At 44.1% G+C, this 20860-nt stretch overlaps 6 protein-coding genes across 6 annotated transcripts in view; 3 read left to right on the top strand and 3 right to left on the bottom strand.

The window, feature by feature from the left end:
- The window catches only part of grid2ipb (glutamate receptor, ionotropic, delta 2 (Grid2) interacting protein, b), a 34801-nt gene extending 32409 nt beyond the window's left edge, over positions 1-2392 (bottom strand). The window contains exons 1-2 of the mRNA XM_031844168.1: positions 2178-2392; positions 1135-1285 (exon numbers count right to left, since the gene is read on the bottom strand). The gene's annotated coding sequence lies outside the window, so the exon portion shown is untranslated. The remainder of the gene's footprint in view (positions 1-1134; positions 1286-2177) is intronic.
- zdhhc4 (zDHHC palmitoyltransferase 4) lies at positions 1807-4435 on the top strand. Its single transcript, XM_031844177.1, has 7 exons — positions 1807-1938; positions 2228-2367; positions 2495-2568; positions 2721-2899; positions 3425-3550; positions 3658-3902; positions 4018-4435. Exons 2-7 carry the CDS (start codon positions 2245-2247, stop codon positions 4315-4317), a joined length of 1047 nt encoding a protein of 348 aa, XP_031700037.1. The 5' UTR covers positions 1807-1938; positions 2228-2244; the 3' UTR covers positions 4318-4435.
- Positions 4436-4527: 92 nt separating this feature from the next.
- pgp (phosphoglycolate phosphatase) lies at positions 4528-7559 on the top strand. The gene is made up of 2 exons (XM_031844179.1): positions 4528-5823; positions 6754-7559. Exons 1-2 carry the CDS (start codon positions 5229-5231, stop codon positions 7077-7079), a joined length of 921 nt encoding a protein of 306 aa, XP_031700039.1. The 5' UTR covers positions 4528-5228; the 3' UTR covers positions 7080-7559.
- Positions 7560-7660: 101 nt separating this feature from the next.
- Positions 7661-12256, top strand: bricd5 (BRICHOS domain containing 5). The gene is made up of 6 exons (XM_031844180.1): positions 7661-8464; positions 8745-8882; positions 8976-9125; positions 9220-9327; positions 10549-10699; positions 11818-12256. The coding sequence occupies exons 1-6, from the start codon at positions 8411-8413 to the stop codon at positions 11910-11912; spliced, it is 696 nt and encodes a 231-aa protein (XP_031700040.1). The 5' UTR covers positions 7661-8410; the 3' UTR covers positions 11913-12256.
- Positions 12257-12363: 107 nt separating this feature from the next.
- mlst8 (MTOR associated protein, LST8 homolog (S. cerevisiae)) lies at positions 12364-15206 on the bottom strand. The gene is made up of 9 exons (XM_031844178.1): positions 15135-15206; positions 14679-14858; positions 14435-14486; positions 14168-14330; positions 14010-14085; positions 13714-13866; positions 13500-13624; positions 13238-13401; positions 12364-13133 (listed from the first exon to the last, which is right to left on the bottom strand). The coding sequence occupies exons 2-9, from the start codon at positions 14805-14807 to the stop codon at positions 13015-13017; spliced, it is 981 nt and encodes a 326-aa protein (XP_031700038.1). The 5' UTR covers positions 14808-14858; positions 15135-15206; the 3' UTR covers positions 12364-13014.
- Positions 15207-15723: 517 nt separating this feature from the next.
- meiob (meiosis specific with OB-fold) lies at positions 15724-19563 on the bottom strand. The gene is made up of 13 exons (XM_031844003.1): positions 19501-19563; positions 19274-19331; positions 18972-19103; positions 18649-18721; positions 18278-18473; positions 17850-17950; positions 17574-17626; positions 17289-17384; positions 17039-17131; positions 16692-16836; positions 16387-16573; positions 16142-16228; positions 15724-16053 (listed from the first exon to the last, which is right to left on the bottom strand). The coding sequence occupies exons 1-13, from the start codon at positions 19555-19557 to the stop codon at positions 15940-15942; spliced, it is 1392 nt and encodes a 463-aa protein (XP_031699863.1). The 5' UTR covers positions 19558-19563; the 3' UTR covers positions 15724-15939.
- Positions 19564-20860: the final 1297 nt, after the last annotated feature.

Below are 20860 nucleotides of genomic sequence, written 5' to 3'. Positions count from 1 at the left end.
AACAGCACAGTGAATTTCACCTGTTTACTTCAGCTTTATGGGGAATTTAGCGCCTTTCATTTTAGCGTCTTTGAGCTCACTCTTTTGGTTTTACAACATTAACAACAAACGGCAAAATGAGTGACAAGCTGGTGACCATAGTAAAACATTTAGCAGCTCGAGACCATAACAGAGCTAGGAGAGTAAATATTGGACTTGTTTAAAGTCCCTACCCATCCATTTTATACCCATACAGCTGTTTTTTTTTTTACTTATTCCGGCTTAGTCACGTGACTCCTTGTGGTAGTTTTTTATTGTTGTTTTTTTGCACTTGTTGGTGTGGGAGAAGCTTCCACCTTTATCACTCTTATTAGGTCATGAATTGCGCTGAATGTGATGTAAACCTCAGCTCAAATAAACCTCACTTAAACCGTATAAAGCTGCGAGTATGGAGTTCCCACGACATTGTTTTAAATTGACAATTAGTGCTGACCTAATAGTACAAATACACAAAAACGACTCAATTACAATAACAAGAGTAAATGTACCTAGTTACTTCCACCCTTGAATATCAGTGATTAAATCAAATTAAATTAAACTGAAGCTGAAGAGAAAGTACTGAGGATGCCTGCAGGTTATTGGACCAAACTGTCATAAATCAATAAGGAACAGGCAGTCCAGTACCAACTAAATAATTAACCACAAAGGGCTGTTTCTCCACACAGACACTGCTAACTCCAATCAAACTCCCTTCTTACGCTACAGCAAAGACAGTCACTCATGTGTGACAAGGTGAGAGACAGAAAGCTGACATTTCACAGGCAACCGAGTCTGTTAAAACGGTCTCAGCCTTTTCACTCAGTGAGCAAAACTGTAATAAATTATTCCTCAGAGAAATCATTTCTACATTTGAGCATCAATTATTCTTTAGATATGTTTTTGACTTAAAAAACAAGGGACCGGAAATAATGTATCTTTATAAAATGCAAAACTGTAACATTATTAGGATGAAAAGTATTGAGAAACACTTCTTAACCTCAAACTGTAACAGCAAATACACTCTATGCCTTGTGACCGACAACATATCTAACATAAGAAACATGTCAAATGATCAACACACACACACACAGCACAGCACATCCACACATCATGTACCTGTTTAAACAGCATCCATAAATGCCCATGCAGAGCTCCAGAGTAACGCTCCCCTCTCCAGGACTGCGAGCTGTAATATGAGCGTTGGGCCGTGTCGGCAACCAGATCCAACAGGTGTCTTGTGATGCCTCGATGCATTGTGTGTGGAGCACTGGATGGCAGCGACAGAGAGAAAACAATACTAAGTAACAGCTGCAAAAACGTTAAAAGCTGTGCAGTCTTGATAAGTGGTTTGATTTTAATTCTGACTTGGAGTAAATAATGTGATCTTTGCAGGTAATAAACTGACCTCCTACATCCAAGTGCATCAAATCTCTTCATTCAGAAAACACACATTTCTGATGAACACATAGGTGACTGAACACGTTTGGCTGCGACGGTGAATATGTGATGGTTATAGTTGATAAGTGTGGAAAAATAAAGGGTCTTCATCAGGAGAAAGGCTTTCAAGACACTCAAATGAGTGAAAACATTACATTATGACAACTTATTTATAAGTTTTAAAAATATTGTATTAGCATTATGTTAAATGGAAACAACTGGACAAACTTCACATTTCTATAGACATGCAGCTAGATACTGACAGATCATTTCACCCCCCTCCCTGCAACAGTGTCAGCCTCGGCAATTAGAACAACCTCTCAGCTGTTAGCTTGGAATGTAGCTACATCGATGCTAAGGAAGTAGTAGTAGTTTACAGAGCAGCACCGAAAGTGGTGCTGGTGGCCACAGCGCTAGCAATAACAGCTATGTTGACGTGAGATAAAACACTGAAAGGCAGCTATGTGTGACCTTTACTAGGAGGTAAGGGGGGAAACAAACGAGTAGCTAGATGTCTTTATGGTGTAAAGAAAGCGGGAATAGATATGCAGGTTTGCTAGCGAACTGACTTAAATTACGTTAGCATGCTAACGTGTTCACCTGAGATTTAGATTTAGAAGACGCACCCTGCATTATTTATTTTAAAAGTCTTCGTCGTCGTGTTTGAACAACCATAGAAACTTAATAGTAACACAACTGTAGCTTCTTGTTGAGTTCGCTACCTGTACGTGGTGACTTTGTACCAGAAAACACCTGTTGTTGTTGTTTTCAGAAGCCGCCAGGTGAGAGATGGATTTCCTCACTCTGTTCGCTGTCTACGTTGCAGTGGTGCTGACATGTATAGTCCTAGTTTGCAAATACTCCGGTCAGCAGCAAACCCCGTTCAGTATCCTCTTCAGCTCAGTAGGAAAGGTAAGAATTTAAGTATTTTAACTGTACTTCCACAAGCCGACACTGTGTGGCGCTGTTTGACTACTTTATCACAATACAAAGAAAACATGTCCGCTGCATTTAAAGCTGCTGACAATTGTCATCACAGGTAGTTGCACCGTTTACGCCAAAATGGCTCCAAAAGTTTTCACAGTGGACCTTGCACAGGTTGTTTCATCAAAGGTTTGCAGTTTAAGTTTTCCCAGAAGTACACATTCCTGACATTGTCATAATATGTGTTTATATGGTCTAATATTGTATTTTTAATTCCAGTGCCGAACAATTATACGACTGTATTTTTGCCTTCAGTCTCTCTCGTGTGCTTCTAATTGCAGGAACAACATGTTCATCTATCTGCATATCCTGCTGGAGGGTGCTGTGTATGCAGAGTTCACCTATGAGGTGTTTGGCTTCTGCAGGGAGATGGACACCACTCTGCCCAGTCTGTCCGTGCCTTACGTCCTGCTGACCATCAAGACCTTCTTCTTCTACCGCTGCATCAGGAGAGATCCAGGTTTGTGTTTTAGCTGAAGTATATTCAGACATACTTATTGTTAGAACATATTATATGAGACAGGCAGGGGAGGTGAACCCTGACACGCTGAGGTGTGAGATATGTAACACTTGTACATCTTGTTTGAGATTTATTTTTTGCTGGTATATTGTGGAGTCTTATGAGTAATAACTGGGGATGGTGGTAATTACATCAGTAATTTCATGTTGTCACCTGGAGGGTAAAACTATTTTCTGGGGGAGTCTGGTAATCTAGAGACAGCTTCACAGCATCACCCCATGGTACAGTAAAACAAGCCTCATGTGAGTCTATGTGGGAATGTAAAAGTAGATCATTTCAGCTGGATTTTCACACAAATAGCCAGAGAAAATGACTGATAAATTAGTTCTGGACTGGACAAAGTTCATGTGGACAAAATAATACAAATCACCAGACCTCTCCTTGTGTACATGAAGTCTGAAGTACTACTATGTGTTTTGTTTTATTACACTGCAGTCATTTTTCCTCAACCCTCTCCTCTGACAGGCACAGTGACGAAGAAGAAGATCGCTGGCCAGCTGAGCATCTACCCCTATGACAGGAAGCTGTTTCACCCGGGTGTCTCTTGTGAAACCTGCCAGCTCATCAAACCGGCTCGCTCCAAACACTGCAGTGAGTACATAGATATTACATAGTATTACATATGTACCATAGAAAATGTTGTGTATTAAACACAGACTCGTACTCAGCGCTCACTGTCAACACCGTCTGTATTTCAGGGGTCTGCAACAGGTGTGTCCAGCGTTTTGACCACCACTGCGTCTGGGTGAACAACTGCATCGGGGCTCAGAACACACGCTACTTCCTGCTTTACCTCTTCAGCGTGTGCGCCATGGCGGGCGACATTGCCGTCCTAACAGGAGACATGCTGTTTCATGCCGTACTGCGGTCAGGGCTTCTGAGGGCCAGTTATGTAGACGAGTACAGCCAGCAGCAGCCAGCAGGGCCTCTGTTTGTTGTACAGGTGAGACTCAGTACTGCCGACACGCTGCGTTTCATATGCCGTAGCCATGTTCATTCCCAATTTAATGTCTCATATTAACCTGAAACTATTTTTCTTTTTCTCTCCGTCCCTCCAGCATCTGTTCCTGACATTCCCCCGAATCGTCTTCATGCTGGGATTTCTGGTCTTTGTCTTCTTCCTCCTGGCGGGTTATGCCCTTTTCCATTCCTACCTGGCTCTCGTCAACCAGACCTCCAACGAGTGGTACAAAAGTCGAGGTTACGTGTGTCAGCACTGCCACCCAACTGCAACAGCAGACCACCTCTGTAGCCCAGCGCCAGACCACTCGAAAAGATACTACTACAGCAGAGGGCTACTCCGAAACCTGGAAGAGATTTTCATCCCCACACAGCCTGTTCAGAAGAAAGACAACTGAAAAAAAAAAAAAAAGATACAGCCGTCTGTGTTGTTATGCTGCATTTACTGTCCATCCCCCGGGCTTTGCTGTCCCTAAGAACTACTGTTGCCTGTTGAAATAAAGTTTGCGGTAGCGATTTCCTTATGGGCTCTGGTGTTTATCTCCCATAAGGCGTCACATATTGGGAAAGCTGTGAACACATTGGCAGCAAACACTAAAGTAATCCTTGTTAGATAAAGTTGGTGTCTGTTATTTAAATTAAACATTTTTCTGACTTTGCCGGCCATCAACTAAAGCTGGAACATTATGTCCTGCCACTGTAGGGTTTTTAATACATGATCGTGGCATTGGCACTCAGCTTTCGAAAATGTTGTATGTTTTTGTATTTATATCGGACACAGGTATATTATTTTAATATTAGGCAAGGATTTAAAATAAATAATACAATTCCGTGTCAGGGGGTAAATGAGGCCAGCAGTAGGAGCGGCGAACACTTGCCCTAAAGCCTCATGGGAGGTGTAGTTTGATGCTAAGAAGAGGACTTAAAAGAACAGCGTGCTTGCCTTTTAGTAGTAGCTGTGATGTTTTGAATACCCATACAGTTTGTTATTTTTTAAATTGTTTTTTGCAAAGACAACTACAGGTTGTGAGCAGGAGTTAGTGACAGAAGCCTGACCTGGTGGGACTGGACTTGTACCTGTGTAGTTCACATAGTTTAAATACAGAACTATAATGAACACGTCCATAGCTGCTCCTGTCCCTTTAAGCCGGTGCGGAAGTAACTGCAGAATTGACGCAACACTCAGTGGAAGGTCAGGTTTTCCTCCGGTGAATTTCAACACTACTCTTGTTTAACCAACGGTCACAACGGCAAAGCTTGTTCCTCTAAATACAGTAGTACTTAACTTTATGACAGCACTAACAGACTGATGTCTGGGTCTAAATGTACACGGCTGAGCGGAGCGCTGGTGAAACAAGTGCTGGACTCGGTGGACAGCGTCCTGTTTGACTGCGATGGGGTCATCTGGCGGGGGGACCAGGCCGTCCCTGGAGCCCCTCAAGTCATAAACCTGCTCAAGGAAAAGGGGAAAAAGGTCTTCTTCGTCACCAACAACAGCACCAAGACGAGGAAGATGTACGTCGACAAAATGTCTACGTTGGGGTTCAAAGCGAGCGAAGAGGAGGTGTTCGGGACGGCGTACTGCTCCGCCATGTACCTGAAGACCGTCTGCGAGCTGGAGGGGAAAGTGTACCTGATAGGAAGCGACGCGATGAGAGAGGAACTGGAGGCGGTGGGGATCCGGCAGACCGGCGTGGGACCGGACCACGTCTCCGGGAAGCCGAACGACTGGGCGAACGTGCCCCTGGATGCCGACGTGAAGGCGGTGGTGGTCGGTTTCGATGAACACTTCAGCTACATGAAAGTGAACAGAGCCATGCAGTACTTGACCCAGCCGGGCTGTCTGTTTGTGGGGACCAACAGGGACACCAGGCTGCCCCTGGAGGGGGGCAAGGCCGTCCCAGGTAGGGATGCTCACTGTAGACACACACTAAAGGGGCTGACCGGAGTTAGTGGAGATGTCTACACTACTTTGGGTTACACCACTCAAATTAGTATTGTTTGGTGAAATACAAGGCCTCATTATTGGATTTTTCAGGTCACGAAATACATTAAATAGTAAGCTGAGGCTTATTACAAAGGAAAATCCTTCACTCAAACCTGCACAGACTCTAGAAAACCATGCTGAAAACTGTAAAACACTGGTCAGATGCAGAAACTTACACACTAATTATCAAGGCTTCTTCCTGGAGAGCCTTTTTTCTAGGACACAGGTATACCCATAGACGTTTATTTCACCCACCTGTCTACAAGCTCCGCCCATCCAAAATGCTCTCAAAGTTGACACATCATTATAACTTTAATTGTAAAACCAAACAAGGACTTACCTTCCCTTCAAACACTGTGCTTTCAGGATTTTTTTATTTTACGCTTGGAGCTTTCATAGTTGAGGTGAATAAAACAAGTAAAGTCTGCACCATAAGCCAAATTAGTTTTAAAACTTGCATCATGAAGTTGAACTTGTTGCCCTGATAGCTGCTAGGATCTTAAGGCAAAGTTAACACCAACTCATGCTGTATTAAGTTGTAATAAAGTTCAAGCCCCACAATATCTCGGATTTTTATCTTACTGGAATGAAACTGTCTAAAAAGGCTCTTTTCACAGCAGCCAGGTCACAGGCACAGTAAGCACAGGTGTAACTGATCAAGTTAATTACGGTCCCATTCAATTTAGTGTGTCACAGTCTTTCCAATGGGCCGGCTCGCACAACACCAGTGCTCTAGGCCAGTAAAGCGGGCCTACTGATAACACAGGAAGTGAAATAGCTGGTATCTGAAGGGAAATTAAGTTAAAGGTCTCCTCACCTTTTGCCCTCCACTCCCCCTCCCTACCAGGTACCGGCTGCCTGCTGCAGGCCGTGGAGACAGCAGCCCAGCGGCAGGCCCAGACAGTGGGCAAACCCAACCACTTCATGTTCGACTGCGTGGCCTCCAAGTTCGGCGTGGACCCCGCCCGCTGTCTGATGGTGGGCGACCGCCTGGACACGGACATCATGCTGGGCTCCAACTGCGGCCTGAAGACCCTCCTCACCCTCACAGGGGTCAGCACGGTGGCGGAAGCCGAGGCCCACCAGAAGAGCGGCTGCGCGGAGAGGCAGGGCATGGTGCCGGATTATTACATGGAGAGCATCGCAGACCTTCTTCCGGCTCTGCAGGGATGAAACTGTGGCCTTCAGGAATGGAGCGTAGCTACGCGATAGCCTAGCAGCTCCAAACCAGAGGAATCTGGCTTGCCTGTCACATGCCAGACCCCATTGTCTTCTAAAAGGGAATATTTTTACATTACATTAAAATGATTAAACATCTCTTTAACTGAGTCACAACCGAGCAGCTAGCTGATGCCTGGCCGAGGAGACAAAGACTCCATTATTTAACTAAACCACTATTAAAAACCTGCTAATTTAACATGATATCAACGATTGATTTATTAATAAGGTCAGAACAAGGATTTACAGTATTGTCTCAATGTGTGTAGGAGAGTGTACTTTAAATACCCAGCCTGTGATGCAATCTCCTCTTAAGCAACTACGAGTCAAACTCAAGGAGGGAAATGAGCTCACAAAATGTGTCCACGGTTTGGTTGTGTGTGTGTGTGTGTGTGTGTGTGTGTTCAGGTTTACAGCTGTTTTAGAGTCTATAAATAACAGATGGGGGGGGGCCAAAAGGCATTGAACTGGCCTGAGTTTGTTTTTTAAATGTATTTTCACACCTCAGCAGAAAATGCAAACATTTGCAGTATATTCATGGTATGGTGCGATGCTACCCGGGGTTTGTCACGTCAGTTCAATAGTGAACCAGTGGTTAATAGAATAGCATACATGTTTAAAAAGGTACCCCGATCTTCCTTTTACCTCCTGTTTTCTCTGACTTGTCCTTGACTCCCCGAATCACTGAACGTAATGCTCAAAAATAAGAATAAAACTATCTTTACTAAATCAGCGTCTGCTCTCTGTGGCTGTGAGTTCTAAGAGAACAAAGCAAAACATCCCTCTCAGGCCCGTGCGTAAAGTCACCTTGGGACTGTCATCGGCTGGATGCTGCAAACAGTCGGAAGCGTGTATCACCTCTCGGCTGATGAGAGAGAGGCTTTCCAAGCTGCACCTGTCTCACCCTCTTTGTCCATTGTCTGGGCCGGGGAGGGCCGCCAAGTCCTCTCGTTTAAGTGTGTGTTTGAGTGAGGGGGGACATTGGAAAGATGGGTAACGTTAGAGATGCATAATAAGTCACATTAGACGTTAAAAAAAAGGAGGAAATTGCAGGAAGACAAGACCTCGAAAAATTGAGTTTGGCTGGATTCGGAGTCGTGGGTGACTGTTTTGGGAGGGAGACGGTGAGACCACAGGAGGAGGAGGAGGAGAAGGAAAGGGGTGGGGGTCTACAGGGACAAAGAGAAGCTGGCCAGGTGTATTGCCTCTCAGTCATGACCACAGCTCCATGCCGGTAGCTACGAGAAGGGAGCAGACCGAGTGAGGAGCCGTCAAAGGGACACAGGATGGTGAGGTGTTGGAAGCATTCAGAAAACCGTCTGGAGGAAGCACAGTGCACGGTAAGCCGACGGCTTTCAGTCTAAAGAGCAGCTACCGACTGAGGACAGATATATGCATTTCAGCCAGCAAAGGAATGAAGGCAGGACATGTTTCTGCTTGTATTCAAATCCAGTTTTGGCCCACATAACAAGTGATAGTTGCATGATAGGTTGGGACTTGCAGATACTGCTCTATGTTAAAAAAAAATCTCAGCAGCCAGACAGTTCCCCACCCTGCTACAGTTTGATGTGAAGTGAAATAGCTGGTCACTGGCTCTTGTGTGTGTAAACGCCTCTGCAGGATGGGGGCTCTGCTGCGTCCACCCAGTCCCACTTCCCGCACAAGACCTTCTGGGTCAGCCTCTCGGCCTCACTGCTCCTGGTCGTCATTGCCCTCGGTTTGACGGGGCACTTGGGGCTTTCTCAGCCTCACCCTGAGGTATATGACTGCCACCATTATCTATATACATTGCCCATAGTTTCTGACCCGAGGTCTAATTCATTGCTTGCATTAATCGGTTTGCTGTTGTAGTCTCTACAGGTTGTCCGAATCACAGTCCCAGATCAGACCGGAGTTCTGATCAACCAGTCGGCCGTTGTGGACCAGCAGAACGACCTGGTTACCTTTTCCGTGACCTCACCTGCAAACCAGACGTCCACCGTGCTGTTCGATATCAAACATGTACGTCCAGGTGATATGCATGAGATGTTATACGTGTGTTATATATTTTCGGTAATGCTACAAGCCATTGCCATTGCCTGCTGTTGTGTTGCAGGGTTTGATATGCTACAAGCCTGTCGACCAGAAGAGCTGCTTCCTGCAAACGATGGAGAAGTCCGACTATGACAACGTGCACTCCCTCCTCCACGAGTCCACGCACAAGGTAACGGGGGGGCAGCGACATGTCAACACGTGAGAACCGAAGCAAGCAAGCAGTAACATAATAGGTTCTCCCTCGTCGCGTTCGGGACATGCGAGACTACAAAGTGCAAGATGAAAACGCACTCTGGGCAAATGAAGAAAAAGAAAAGTTTGCCCTTTTAACTCTGCCAAGTGTTTTTCGAAAAGTCACCGCCTCGCTAATGTGTGAACTGGCATTTCTGACCTTGACTCATAAACTTAATCCCAGAAGCCCCCCCCCCAGGGAGCCAGGACTCTCTGGGTTTCATAGGTTCTGCATGACTTCCTCGCCGCTCTGCTACAAAGAGAGGGGTGAAGGCAGCCGGGGCCGCATGAAGAGGCGCTATAGTCTCCCTCTCTCGCTGAATTCCTCGGCACATCTGATCCCTCCAGAGCCCCCACAGCGTGCCCAGGATCTTCTTACAGGAGGCTAATACGGCAGCGAGCCTGGGCCCTGGAGCGGGCACAATGGCCACTCTGTGTGAGGGCTTTGTAGCTTTTTAAGACTCCTCTGTTGGATTCAAAATACAGCCCGGTGCATTGGTTGGTAAGGGAAGGGCCTGTGTGTGACAAATACCTGGATCTCTCATATTGGCGTCCATTGTTGGCTCTGAATTGAGCCCTTCTGCCTTCAGATATGATTTGTGTGGGACTGTCTGATTCCTAATTGTGGTTTGACAATATGAGAAGGTGAAGGTGATGATGTGGGGGCATTGCAGGTAAACTGAGATGAGACTTCTGTCTCTCCACCATATCATCTTTTTTTTTTTTTTGCACAATAGCACCATTTCCACCTCGAGTTGAGTCTCTTGAGTGTTTTTGCGATCCCGTCTTGCGGTGTCACATATCTCATACAGCGCCTCAGCTCAGACTGTGGTCCTTTAATCTATGATGGGAGGGGAAAGGGCCCCTCTCATGGATGGAGAGTAAATGTGGCCCATCCCTCTGTTCTGCAGCATAATGGTCCTCTTGGTCTTTTGCAGCAAAAAAGGGAAAAACTGGTTGTTAACGCGACCCACTCGAGCACAACGGCACATTAAATGGTTCACTATCGCAGGTGTGAGTGGTGCAGCCTTTGTGACGAATAAGAGCGCAAATGTGCAAACGGTGTTGACCTCAGCAGTGAAGATATCAGGCTAAAAGCAGCTTGAGTTTCAAGCTTAGTTTTCTTCTTCATATCTCCCTTGATTTGACCCCAATTCAGAGTCACTTCCAGCTGTCCGGGAATGAGACCCGGAGGCAGATGGAGTTCCTGGGAGTGCTGGCGGACAGTCAGGTGGACGTGTCCACGCTGGAGGAGCCTCTCCAGGCTCTGTGTCAGGCCAGCTCCATCCACTGGACCAGGAGGGTCGAGGGTGAGAACTCGTACTTTAGACTTAAAATCACAATGTCATGTTAAAAAAGGCTTGAAGAAAAGGACAAGGGTTTGGGGGAAGTGTTGATCACCACCCTGGCTATAAAAAAAAAAAGGGTCTCTGTGCCACATCAGTGATTCCACAATGTCACCCGTTGCACTCGATGACATGTTCCTTCATTACTATCAACACGGGCACTGTAGTTTGTTTTGACCTGCTGCTGTACTGTAAATACTCACGAGCGAACCAAATGTGTACTAACCAGCCACTGAAAATTATCCTAAAAAAATGCCCTTTTAACCGACGTTTGCTAAAAACTACAGTCCCCACATTAAATAATTATATTTAAATATATATTTTGACTTGTTTTTAAAGATTTTTGTATTTAGTAGAAACAAATGGGCTCCATGCTGACTGCTAGAGAAGGTAGAGAAGCCAGAGAGTATTTAGAGACTCACTATCACAATGTGCTGACAGTAAGATAAATAAAGACTAACGCCAACCTTATCTGTTAAATGGCTACACAAACACGAGAGGCACAACGATGGTATGCTTTTAATTTAGTTGCATACTGACATTTGGATAAACGTGTCAACTGACATGTTATCTGAGATATTAGTAAAGTACGCACGGTCATATCACACGCATCACTTGTCAGTATCCACAGACACCGTATGAAGGGAGCTTTCAAAATGAGCCAGCTGGCACCGCCATAAAGAAGCAACGCGTCAGGCTGAAACTTAAAACTGATCTATGACGTCCAGCTGTGACCTTTCTACTTTTGCAGTAAATGATAGGAGGAAAAAAAAAGCCGTTTCACACTTTAATCAGACCGCTTTTAGACCATAAATTGTTGTAAAATTATTCTTGTAATAAAGTTGTGACACATTTTGTCAAGGAAAGTGGGGTACGCCAGTTCTTTCTCAAGTTTTACAAAATGAAATTCAGGTAATGTTTGCAGAATTAGAGGATAATAGTCTTAATTTAGGGAGGCGGGCTATTTCATCTTTCATAGCTACCTTTGAACCATTCACAGTCAATGCTGCACTGTTTCCACTATGATGATCTGTATCTTACGTTTGCTCTTATAGTCACCGTGGTCTGTGTCTCGTTTTCAGGCCTGGGGAAACAGAGGCTGGTCTACTTCTGCATCGACATCTGCTTTCCCAGCAATATCTGCGTGTCTGTGTGCTTCTACTACCTGCCAGAGTGACTGTGTATTCTCTTCCTCTCCTCCCAGCAAAAGATCAGGCAAACAAAGTTGTCTTTTTAGCTCCCTCTACAAGAAAAAAAAAAACACAAAAGAAAAGCCAGCTTTGACTGTTTCCTTTGTGCCATACAGCCACTAGCAAACCAGTGAAGCAGCCAACACTCCCAGTCTGCTTCCATCCTTTCCGAGAGACAAGAGATGGAGACAGGCTGTCGCGGTTATCGCCAAAGCCCCATCGTCACTCTCTTCATGCATAATATCTGCTCTGGTGGGACACTAAAGAGATTTTTTTACATGCCTCTAATTGTATTTCCTGTAACCCACTGCAGCAGTATAATTATGTGTATCCGTTTCAGTCGCAATACGATTTTTTTTGATCTGTTAAATAAAAGACTGTTGTGCATTTGTGGCCTTTTTTCTTCATTACTGGGGGGGGAAGAAAGACAAAACTCACTTCTTTAAACGACGTCTTTTTACTGCAGAATCATTTCCTGTACATCGTTTCTCTCGACACTTCCTAATCCACGTGATCATTAAGAGTAGCACAACTTAACTTTGAATCAAGACTATCAAATGAATTATACACATCACATGTGAGAAATAACTCCAAGTTGACGTGAAACTCGCTGTCCCTTTGACACAATAAATACGGTGCACGATAAAAACAAAGAGTTGAAAAGGATTTCCTTCTGTGCACAGAGGGATGAAGTTAAAAACATAAAGTTCAGTATTTAAGGTAACATGTTTCAATCAGACTTACCCATTTCTACACGGTTGGTTCAGAAGTTTTCCCGTACAACCGATTGCATTTGGTTCAAAATGGTGTGCCTGGCCCTTTAAGGTGGATTTTCGACTTTATGTATGTACATTTTTGCCTTGCTGCTATGCTGAATACTTACATGCATTTGGCAAGGAAGAGCGCTGTAGATATCCTGGAACGCACAGCTGAGAGTCATCGTAATGTCCAAACACAAGCCTCAACTTTCTCAAGGTGATCATTTCTGGGAGCAGTTGTTATAATTCCCAATTGAGGCACAATGTTTTTATGTCCTTGTTCTACTTCTGCACAGACTGTCTGCACATCTGTTCATCTCCTTCCTCCTTCTCAGCCCAGCACACTGTCGTTGAAGGCCAGACACACCACGGCCTTCTGATGGCCGCTGTATTCCCTCTTGATCTCCCCCGTCTCCACGCACCACAGACGAGCCAGGTTATCCGAGGAGGCTGCGGATGGAAGAAGAGAAGAGTCAGACCCTGAAATTGGTTATGATGCAAGTATATTGACATTGCAATGATGAAAACCCATTTGCCAGGGCTCATGTACTGACCAGTGACGATATACTGGGAGTCTCCAGAGAAAGCACAGTCCCACATCCAGCCTCTGGATGTCTCTCCGGGATTGTTACTCTTGATGCTCAGCTCCGTCATCAGCGAGAAATTAGACGTCCTCCAGATCTTACAGGTCTGGTCTGCAGAGCAGGTGGCCAACAGGCTGGAGGTTGACGGCAATAAACACGAAAAAAAATCCGTATCATCAGCAATGACATCGGAGAGAAAGATTTACAGTGTGTAGAGGAGAAGGGCACTCACGTGGAATCGGGGCTGAACTTGCAGCGGAGGGAGTAGCGCTTGTGTGCGGGGATCTTAGTCTTTGGGATGAGCTGAGTCACCTCATCTCCGATGCCTCCAGCAAGGTTCCACACATAACAGTTTCCCTGTTCAGAAAAACAAAACAAAAGGATGCTTTAATAATGGAGTATGATTTAACGCGCAGCACCCTTTCTCAGACGTTTTGAGGACTGACCGAGCTGTTGACCGCTGCCATGTAACTGGCATCTGCATCAATGTGAACCGAGTTGATCGAGACCTCTGGCTCAGGAATCAGCTGTTCGTTGTGGTCAGTCTTCAAATCCCAGATGTGAATCACTCCACTCTGGTCTCCAACAATCAGCTCTGCCTGAAAAAACATACAACACTAAATGTTGACTGACATTTTTGTGCAGGAAGCACGTACTTTAATTGACTTATAAATCAAACAAACACATTTAAACAGCTAAAATAAAAAGTAAACAGTAGCATTAGCACCAGTCAATGTCTCACCTGGTTGGGATGCAGGCATACACAGTTGATCGGAGCATTGACCTGGAATATCCTCTGACACTGCAGATTTCTTGACCTGAGAGGGGCGGCAGAAGGATCAGAGTTAGGTTTGTTGAACGCAGAGTGAACGCGTTTTAGCACAGCGGGCATTTCCTTACCTGAGGTCCCATATGCGAGCCATGCAGTCCTCTCCTCCTGTGTACATCCAGCGTCCATCTTCATGGAAGCCCACAGACGTGATGTTCTTGCTAACGCCGTCGTAGTTGATCACCGGGTTGGGATTGTTGGAGTTCAGGTCGTACATGCGGATGTGCTGATAACCTGAGAAGCAAGAGTGGAAATGACTGGAAGATAATACGGCAGCTGTGAATTTCAATTGTGCAATCCAGGAGGAGGAGAACATCCGAGAGACGTTCTGAACCGACCTGCAGCTGCAATCATACTCCTGTCGGGTGTGACCTCAAGTGAGTTCACTTGCTGGGAGCAAATGTTAAGGAAGTAGATTGTTGTGCATATTTTCTTTATAATATATTACAGCTTGGCTTTAATTAGTCAACTTGAAACAAGTCTCTCCTTCTACTATGAAGGCAGCAGGACACACTCGACTGATGTCATCTTCAGTACTGGCATTCGTCAGAGCACACTGTTCGTTAGTCAGAGTAAGGATACGGAGTCCTGGTGCTGGACGGTCCTGGTGCAGATCCCGCTGTGGGCCTGCCAGAACCGGACAGTGTGGTCGTATCCGGCCGTGGCCAGAATGACCGGGTCGCTGCCCACCGTCCCCTGGTTCACGTTCATGCTAACGACTGCTGGCTGTCACCGCTCAGAGCGAGGCATGTAACGCGGTCACTGCGTGGAAATAGAGGAGACAGTCAGCTGCTGCAGTTTTTAAACCGTTAAATGTCTTCTTTCAACAGGTTTAATTTATTGTGACACTGTGGAGATATGAGTCAACCTGTACGTTAACGTGCAGGCTAACGTTAGCAGATAGCTATATAAGGGCCATGCAGACAGTTAGCTGACGTTTAAGCTACAAAAATGTGACTGTAAAGATGTTTCACTGTAGGATATTATGTATGACAGTTTCGACTACTTACAAGAATAAAGCTGACAAGTTTAGATTACCTTGAGTTGTTGACGACAAATCAGTACGTCCCAGTAAAGTGTCCCGTAGCAACATACAACGATGTGTCAAATGTTCCGCTTTGATAACTAGCACTCTGCCGCCACCTACTGACTTATTGTATCATAGCAGGACAACTGGACCACAGCCATAAAGGTTTAAAATGACCAATAATTCAACTCGGACTCATCGGACTATTCAGAATATGTTAGTTGTGTTTCAAATGATACTGTAAGATTATCCTATTGGTGAAATAAATACCAGTAACAACTAAAGTCCTGTAAAAATAAACTGTTGCTTTAATTGTGTTTTAATTTAGATTTGGTGAAATTACTGGTGTAAAATTGAGTTTAGCAAATGTAAAAAGCTTTCTTTATATGCAGTCAATCTATACTGACCAACAGTACAAGACTGTACTCTAATAAAGTAGTGATTTAGTCAAAATGTACATGGGTAAATGTAACAACAGTAACATTTAATCAAAAAATGTAAACAGTAAATTAAATTGTCATTGAAATGTTGATTGATACATTTGACACTTGACATAATAAACGTATAAATTAGTTTATTTAACAGTTGTAAAAAGAAGTCCCGCCAACAGTACATTAACTTCAACATATATATTTAAATACGTTCAATAAATAAATAAATACTACAGAGAATGTATCTATTAACAAAACACAAATCTTGCAGATGTAAAAATGACTATTTCTCTTGTTAACATCTCAGTCAGAACAGTCGCACACAGCAGGTAAAGCAGCTGATTATAACATACGAGCTTTCCTGCTCTGTCAGCGTGTGCTGTGATCACAGCCGCTGCAGCAGGGCGGACATGTGCTGCTTCACCTCTCCTGGGTCAGCCACTGAGCAGCCCAGGACCACCCCCCTGGTCCCAGTCTTCAGTTTGGTGGAAGGGATTATCTACAACATATTATAAGAATCTTTCAATTTATGATTTGGTTTTATAGCTAACACACACATATGACATTCATTTAAAAGCTACTATTACCTTCACGTATATTTTGCATCTCTCCAAAAGGAATTTCCACTTCATCGCGGTCCGCTCGTCATCAGTCAAACGTGTAAACTCTTCGGTCTACAACAGATGGAACACAAATTCTGTTTATCTCTTATTGTTTCCAACATGTATTGGTATTCATCTGGCTTCTGTCATGTTCTTTAATCCCTACACACAGGAGCTACCACGTGTAGGATTGAGGCTGAATAATCCTCCTCCTGTGAACTGGTACTGACCGTACAGCCCAGTGTCTGTTCTGCCACTGAGCTCCTAAGGCTGCAGGCGCGCAGGGTGCCGGTGTGGTCCGTGAGGTCCACCAGGAGGTCGAAGCCTGTGGCGGCTAAAAGAGCCTGATCCCTCCCTGGACACAACAGGTTGGTGCAGCTCTGTGCGTCCTCAGTCACCTGAAACTTACACCTGGAGCTGAGACGATGAGGAAAACACACTGATCAAGGAACTGTTTATCAGCTATCATCACGAGTACAATGAAAGCAGCAACTATTTATGAATGCCTCCACTCTATGCGCTTGTGTGGACTCACCACCGCGTCCTGATGACTTTTGAAACAGAAGAGTCGAGGTCCAGCCTGGAGATGAAGCTGTACGTGATGCCGAAGAAAGCTTCAGGGTTCTCCTGGACCTTCTGCTTCAGCTGGCTCACTGTGTACACGTCGGTGATGGAATCCACTGCGGGGACAAAAGCAGCACCACATTTGCGTCGCTGCAGTCTTTTCACACAGGCCTTGTCACATCGTCATCTGATACTTCAGTGTGTTACAGAAGGAAGAATTAAGTGGCAGGGTGAAATTTAAAAGAGAGAAAGAAAAGTCAAACATAAGAGGAATAGGATCCGAGTACCCAGTGAGTAGAATTCCTCACTATGACCCACCAGGCACATCCTCTGGCTTCTCATCCTGATCCAGAGCACCAGACTCAGACACTTCTTTAGCATAGCTGAACAGCAGACTGGCCTCTCTTGTGTCTGAGGGAAGATGATGAATGGCTTGAACAGCAGTGAGATGATACTTTTTTTCCCCCTAACACTCTATACCATGGCTGAAAACCTTGTTTTTGATGGATTGCGCATAGACAGATGTATCAGATCTCATGCTTTTGCATGCGTTGCTGCGATATCTTACCAGGATTGACGGTGATAATAGTTTTCGAGTTAACGGTTGCTGTCATGCCGTTGCGGAAGCTGTCAAAGCCAATCTTTGCATCGGCTATGAAGAGCACTTTGAAGGAAGAATAGAAGTTAAAACAACAGTAAGCTATCTCAAACGTAAACACACAGTCACGTCTCAGGTGTACACCTCCCGTGTTTCTCTGCGGTGCGGTACGTTAACGGGATGTGACAGGCAGGAACAACAGGTTAAATAAAGATTTGTTTTTGTGGCTGAGAATGAGCAGCAGCTGTTACCTACCAGTCTCCTTGGGTATCAACGTTTGCACGAGCTGAATGGCTTCTCTGTCCCAGCTGCGAGTGAAACAGAGGTCAGGGAGTTACTCAGTGAAAATCAAACACACGTGGAGTTCAGCAGGTTAATCTAAAGTTTCATAACACCAAAGTCAAATTTGTGGTGACCTAAAGATACACAGCAGTCATCCAAAGGGCCAGTAGGATGGAATATCGCACAAAAGCAGCAAAAAGTTATTCATCTTTATTCATTTTCCAAATGATTTAAAGCAGCATGACGCACCAGACGAGAGGGAAGGAAGAGACAGAGTCATCAAAGAGCTTCACTTCCAGCCTCTGCCCTTTGCGCCTGTCTGAAGTGGTGAACTGCTTCAGCTCTCCGATCTGAAAATGTAAACAGAATCATCTGACGCTCCGATAACAATATGCTGTAAAAACTGCAGTGACATTACGTGCGGGGTCTGGCCTCTGTCTGAACACTGAGGCACGTCTTTAGGGCCGTTATGGTACGTTGGTCTGTCGCAATCCTAATTATCTCTGCAATTGTAATATTTAACGCTAGATTGTAGGCTCTAAATATCTCGTGTGGCTGACAATGACAGCAATACATGTTATTTATACAGCACATAACTGATACCTAAATGTACTCAAAGGCAAACTTCTCAAAAATACTATTAAATACTGAAAGACTGTGACCTGAAGGCGCCCTACCGATTTCACTGCAGCCAGTATATTTATCACCGTGCCATCCAGCTTCTGCCCGTTGGCAACGATGTCTGCCAGAGAGTAGAAATCTCGGGAGTCCTTCACCGGCAGGTGGATCAGTGGCAGCAGCCTGTCGAGGGCGCCCGTGTCGGCACACAGTAACACCTGGGAATGAGCCTCCGACACCAGCAGCCTGTAGAGGCTGAGACAGCAGGCGCAGGCCTTTGAACCAGGAAGTGCTTTGACACCGTCATCAGACATTACATTGTGTTGTATCACATTTTAGACAGTATTACATTGTGTTAACCTCACTACTCTTCAGCTATTCAAAGCACAACTAATTCTTCTACAGTATATGCATTTAAGGTGTTAATTACCTTGGTGTTGTGGGACAGAATCTGTCCCCTTTCTCTGGGTCTTTGTTGGTAACTAAAGGATTTTCAACGATGACTGGAAAAATAATAAGAAACAGTTTTGTGCGACGACATTAAACATTTTAAAAAAATGACCTTCTGTTTTTTCTATTGTGACTTAGAGTAAAGCTTGATTTTCATTCTACAAGTAAAGAAATATATCACAAGTTGGACATGACCAAAGCTATATTTTGTACTACTGATATTGATATTGATGAGTAATATATATTTATGCCATATCCACACATTTTCAAGAATTGTTAAGGCTTTGAGGGGGACTTCCTCACCACAGTCTCCGGTGCCGAAGCTGTTGGAGAGCCCGTTGATGTATCCATCGTTCCCCCAGGCCGTCACATTAATGAAGAAGTCAGGTGAGTCCTTAATGGTGAAGCCAAAAGTGAATCTGTCGACACCAATATCTGAAATTCAGATGTATAGGTGGGGGGGGGCTCAGAGGATGTTTATGAATTGTTATGTATTCTCATCTATTCTCCAGAAGAGGGGGCTGGTGTACAAGACACTGAGGCACAGCGCTGTAAAACGGATGCGTTATTGACACTAACATCCAAATGTAATATAAGATACTTACTTTTTCTGTCAGGAAAGCTTTTGACATCAGTTTTCCCAATGATGATCCCTGCCACCGTCTACACATAAGGGTAATATGTGCAGATATGTTTACTGCTCAACACAGTTAAAATACATCCTGTTGCACAATTGCAGAATATTGTTCCTGGCTATTGATATATATATTGATTTTGTTTTCAGGGCTGCAGCAGGAACACACTCATATCTCAATAAATCACCTGAACTCACCGGGTGGGAGAAGTTAGGGTGGAGCTCAGAGATGGCAATGTAGGTCTGAGCAGCCATTTTGTTTATTCATAACTTTAACCAGCTATTAGTGCGTTCACAGACTCTGTCCACAGAGGCAGAACAAATAAAACAATGAGAGTTAACAGTTGTGGTTTAATTCCACCAGGATAAAAGGTTTTGAAGCATTTACCAGTTTCTAACATTACCTAACAGTGGAGACCTTAGATTAAAACGAATACATGGTTCTGTCATTAGTAATTAAATTGTTAGCATTAATCTTAACGTTAGCTAACAGTTAGCTAATAGTGAAACAAGGCTCATGTTAGTTTTGTCTTTCTCACTCTTATCACAGCTCTAACTGACAACATGGTGGGAGTATTGGAAAGTTACGGTACTATCTAATACGTTTTCTTTTTTATTCAGTTTAGTTTTTTTTTACCTGCGTCTGTTTTCCTCAGTTTGTTACGTTTATCGCGGCAAAACTGTTGCACCGCACGCGACCATAGACTTATATGCACACGATACGTAGATGCTGCCTTCAAATGCAGTCGGAAAAAAAATAGACATTTCCAAGTAGTGCTGATAAGTATTGAATTATTTTATTCCCACTTAATCTATTTCAAACAAATCTATATGAATGTAATTTTATTTGGTTACATTTCTGTTGGGGACCATTTATGAAATACCAAATTATTTAACCATATTTTATGTCTTCCATAAAACATTCCTAAACAATTTTACATACACTAATGTAAACCTGTTTAAAAATGTATAATTGGCCCTTGGCAATTTAGACATTAGAATGTGACCCTGCTGTAATTAAACATCATTGATTACTAATTTGTTTAGAATATTTCCACTAGTTAATGAAAAGAGACTTGCATTCACCCAATGATTTGGTAGACTTTATTGCGTGATAAAGCCAAGGATGAAATCTACAATTTAAACACACATACAGTACAGTAAACAACTGTACAGCTGCGCAAACATGCATGAAACGGGACTGAACAATACAACTGCTATCACTGATGGACCCATTGACTAGACGCTGTAATTATGCACAAACATTCAACATTCACCTCACAGACACACATATTATATTTGTACACGATGGGACTCATCTTTTTAAAAGTGTCTACTGTGAAAGGCATCCTTTGATAATCCAAAGCCATCACCCACAGCATGGGATTTGTTCTCAGACGGCTTCGTTGAGATGAATTTGACAGTTTCCTGGTTTGTTTTGATAGCACACAGCTGCATTTGATGCGTGAAACTGTCTCATACACCTAAGCAGGAATCAAAAGGTGTAACAGTAAACCCTTATTCAGCTTCACACAGCCTTGTTCCTTTTCGGCAGTGA

The sequence above is a fragment of the Anarrhichthys ocellatus genome, unplaced genomic scaffold, assembly GCF_004355925.1.
Source record: "Anarrhichthys ocellatus isolate YVR2014 unplaced genomic scaffold, GSC_Weel_1.0 scaffold4, whole genome shotgun sequence".
NCBI lineage: Eukaryota > Metazoa > Chordata > Actinopteri > Perciformes > Anarhichadidae > Anarrhichthys > Anarrhichthys ocellatus.
This window is presented reverse-complemented; position numbering and strand designations above follow the sequence as displayed.

What these genes read in the sequence shown, in the direction of transcription:
- bricd5 (XM_031844180.1), top strand. Translation starts at nt 8,411, where the DNA reads ATGGTGAGGTGTTGGAAGCATTCAGAAAACCGTCTGGAGGAAGCACAG. An exon ending in TCCACGAGTCCACGCACAAG is followed by an intron (nt 9,328 to 10,548) that starts GTAACGGGGGGG and finishes ACCCCAATTCAG; the next exon opens with AGTCACTTCCAGCTGTCCGG. An exon ending in CTGGACCAGGAGGGTCGAGG is followed by an intron (nt 10,700 to 11,817) that starts GTGAGAACTCGT and finishes TCTCGTTTTCAG; the next exon opens with GCCTGGGGAAACAGAGGCTG.
- zdhhc4 (XM_031844177.1), top strand. Translation starts at nt 2,245, where the DNA reads ATGGATTTCCTCACTCTGTTCGCTGTCTACGTTGCAGTGGTGCTGACA. An exon ending in TCTTCAGCTCAGTAGGAAAG is followed by an intron (nt 2,368 to 2,494) that starts GTAAGAATTTAA and finishes TTGTCATCACAG; the next exon opens with GTAGTTGCACCGTTTACGCC. An exon ending in CTGCATCAGGAGAGATCCAG is followed by an intron (nt 2,900 to 3,424) that starts GTTTGTGTTTTA and finishes CTCCTCTGACAG; the next exon opens with GCACAGTGACGAAGAAGAAG.
- meiob (XM_031844003.1), bottom strand. Translation starts at nt 19,557, where the DNA reads ATGGCTGCTCAGACCTACATTGCCATCTCTGAGCTCCACCCTAACTTC. An exon ending in GTTGATACCCAAGGAGACTG is followed by an intron (nt 17,385 to 17,573) that starts GTAGGTAACAGC and finishes CTTCCTTCAAAG; the next exon opens with TGCTCTTCATAGCCGATGCA. An exon ending in AAAGTCATCAGGACGCGGTG is followed by an intron (nt 16,574 to 16,691) that starts GTGAGTCCACAC and finishes TCATCGTCTCAG; the next exon opens with CTCCAGGTGTAAGTTTCAGG.
- mlst8 (XM_031844178.1), bottom strand. Translation starts at nt 14,807, where the DNA reads ATGAACGTGAACCAGGGGACGGTGGGCAGCGACCCGGTCATTCTGGCC. An exon ending in CCGTCCAGCACCAGGACTCC is followed by an intron (nt 14,487 to 14,678) that starts GTATCCTTACTC and finishes ATTTGCTCCCAG; the next exon opens with CAAGTGAACTCACTTGAGGT. An exon ending in CTCCCAGTATATCGTCACTG is followed by an intron (nt 13,134 to 13,237) that starts GTCAGTACATGA and finishes TTCCATCCGCAG; the next exon opens with CCTCCTCGGATAACCTGGCT.
- pgp (XM_031844179.1), top strand. Translation starts at nt 5,229, where the DNA reads ATGTCTGGGTCTAAATGTACACGGCTGAGCGGAGCGCTGGTGAAACAA. An exon ending in GGGGGGCAAGGCCGTCCCAG is followed by an intron (nt 5,824 to 6,753) that starts GTAGGGATGCTC and finishes CCTCCCTACCAG; the next exon opens with GTACCGGCTGCCTGCTGCAG.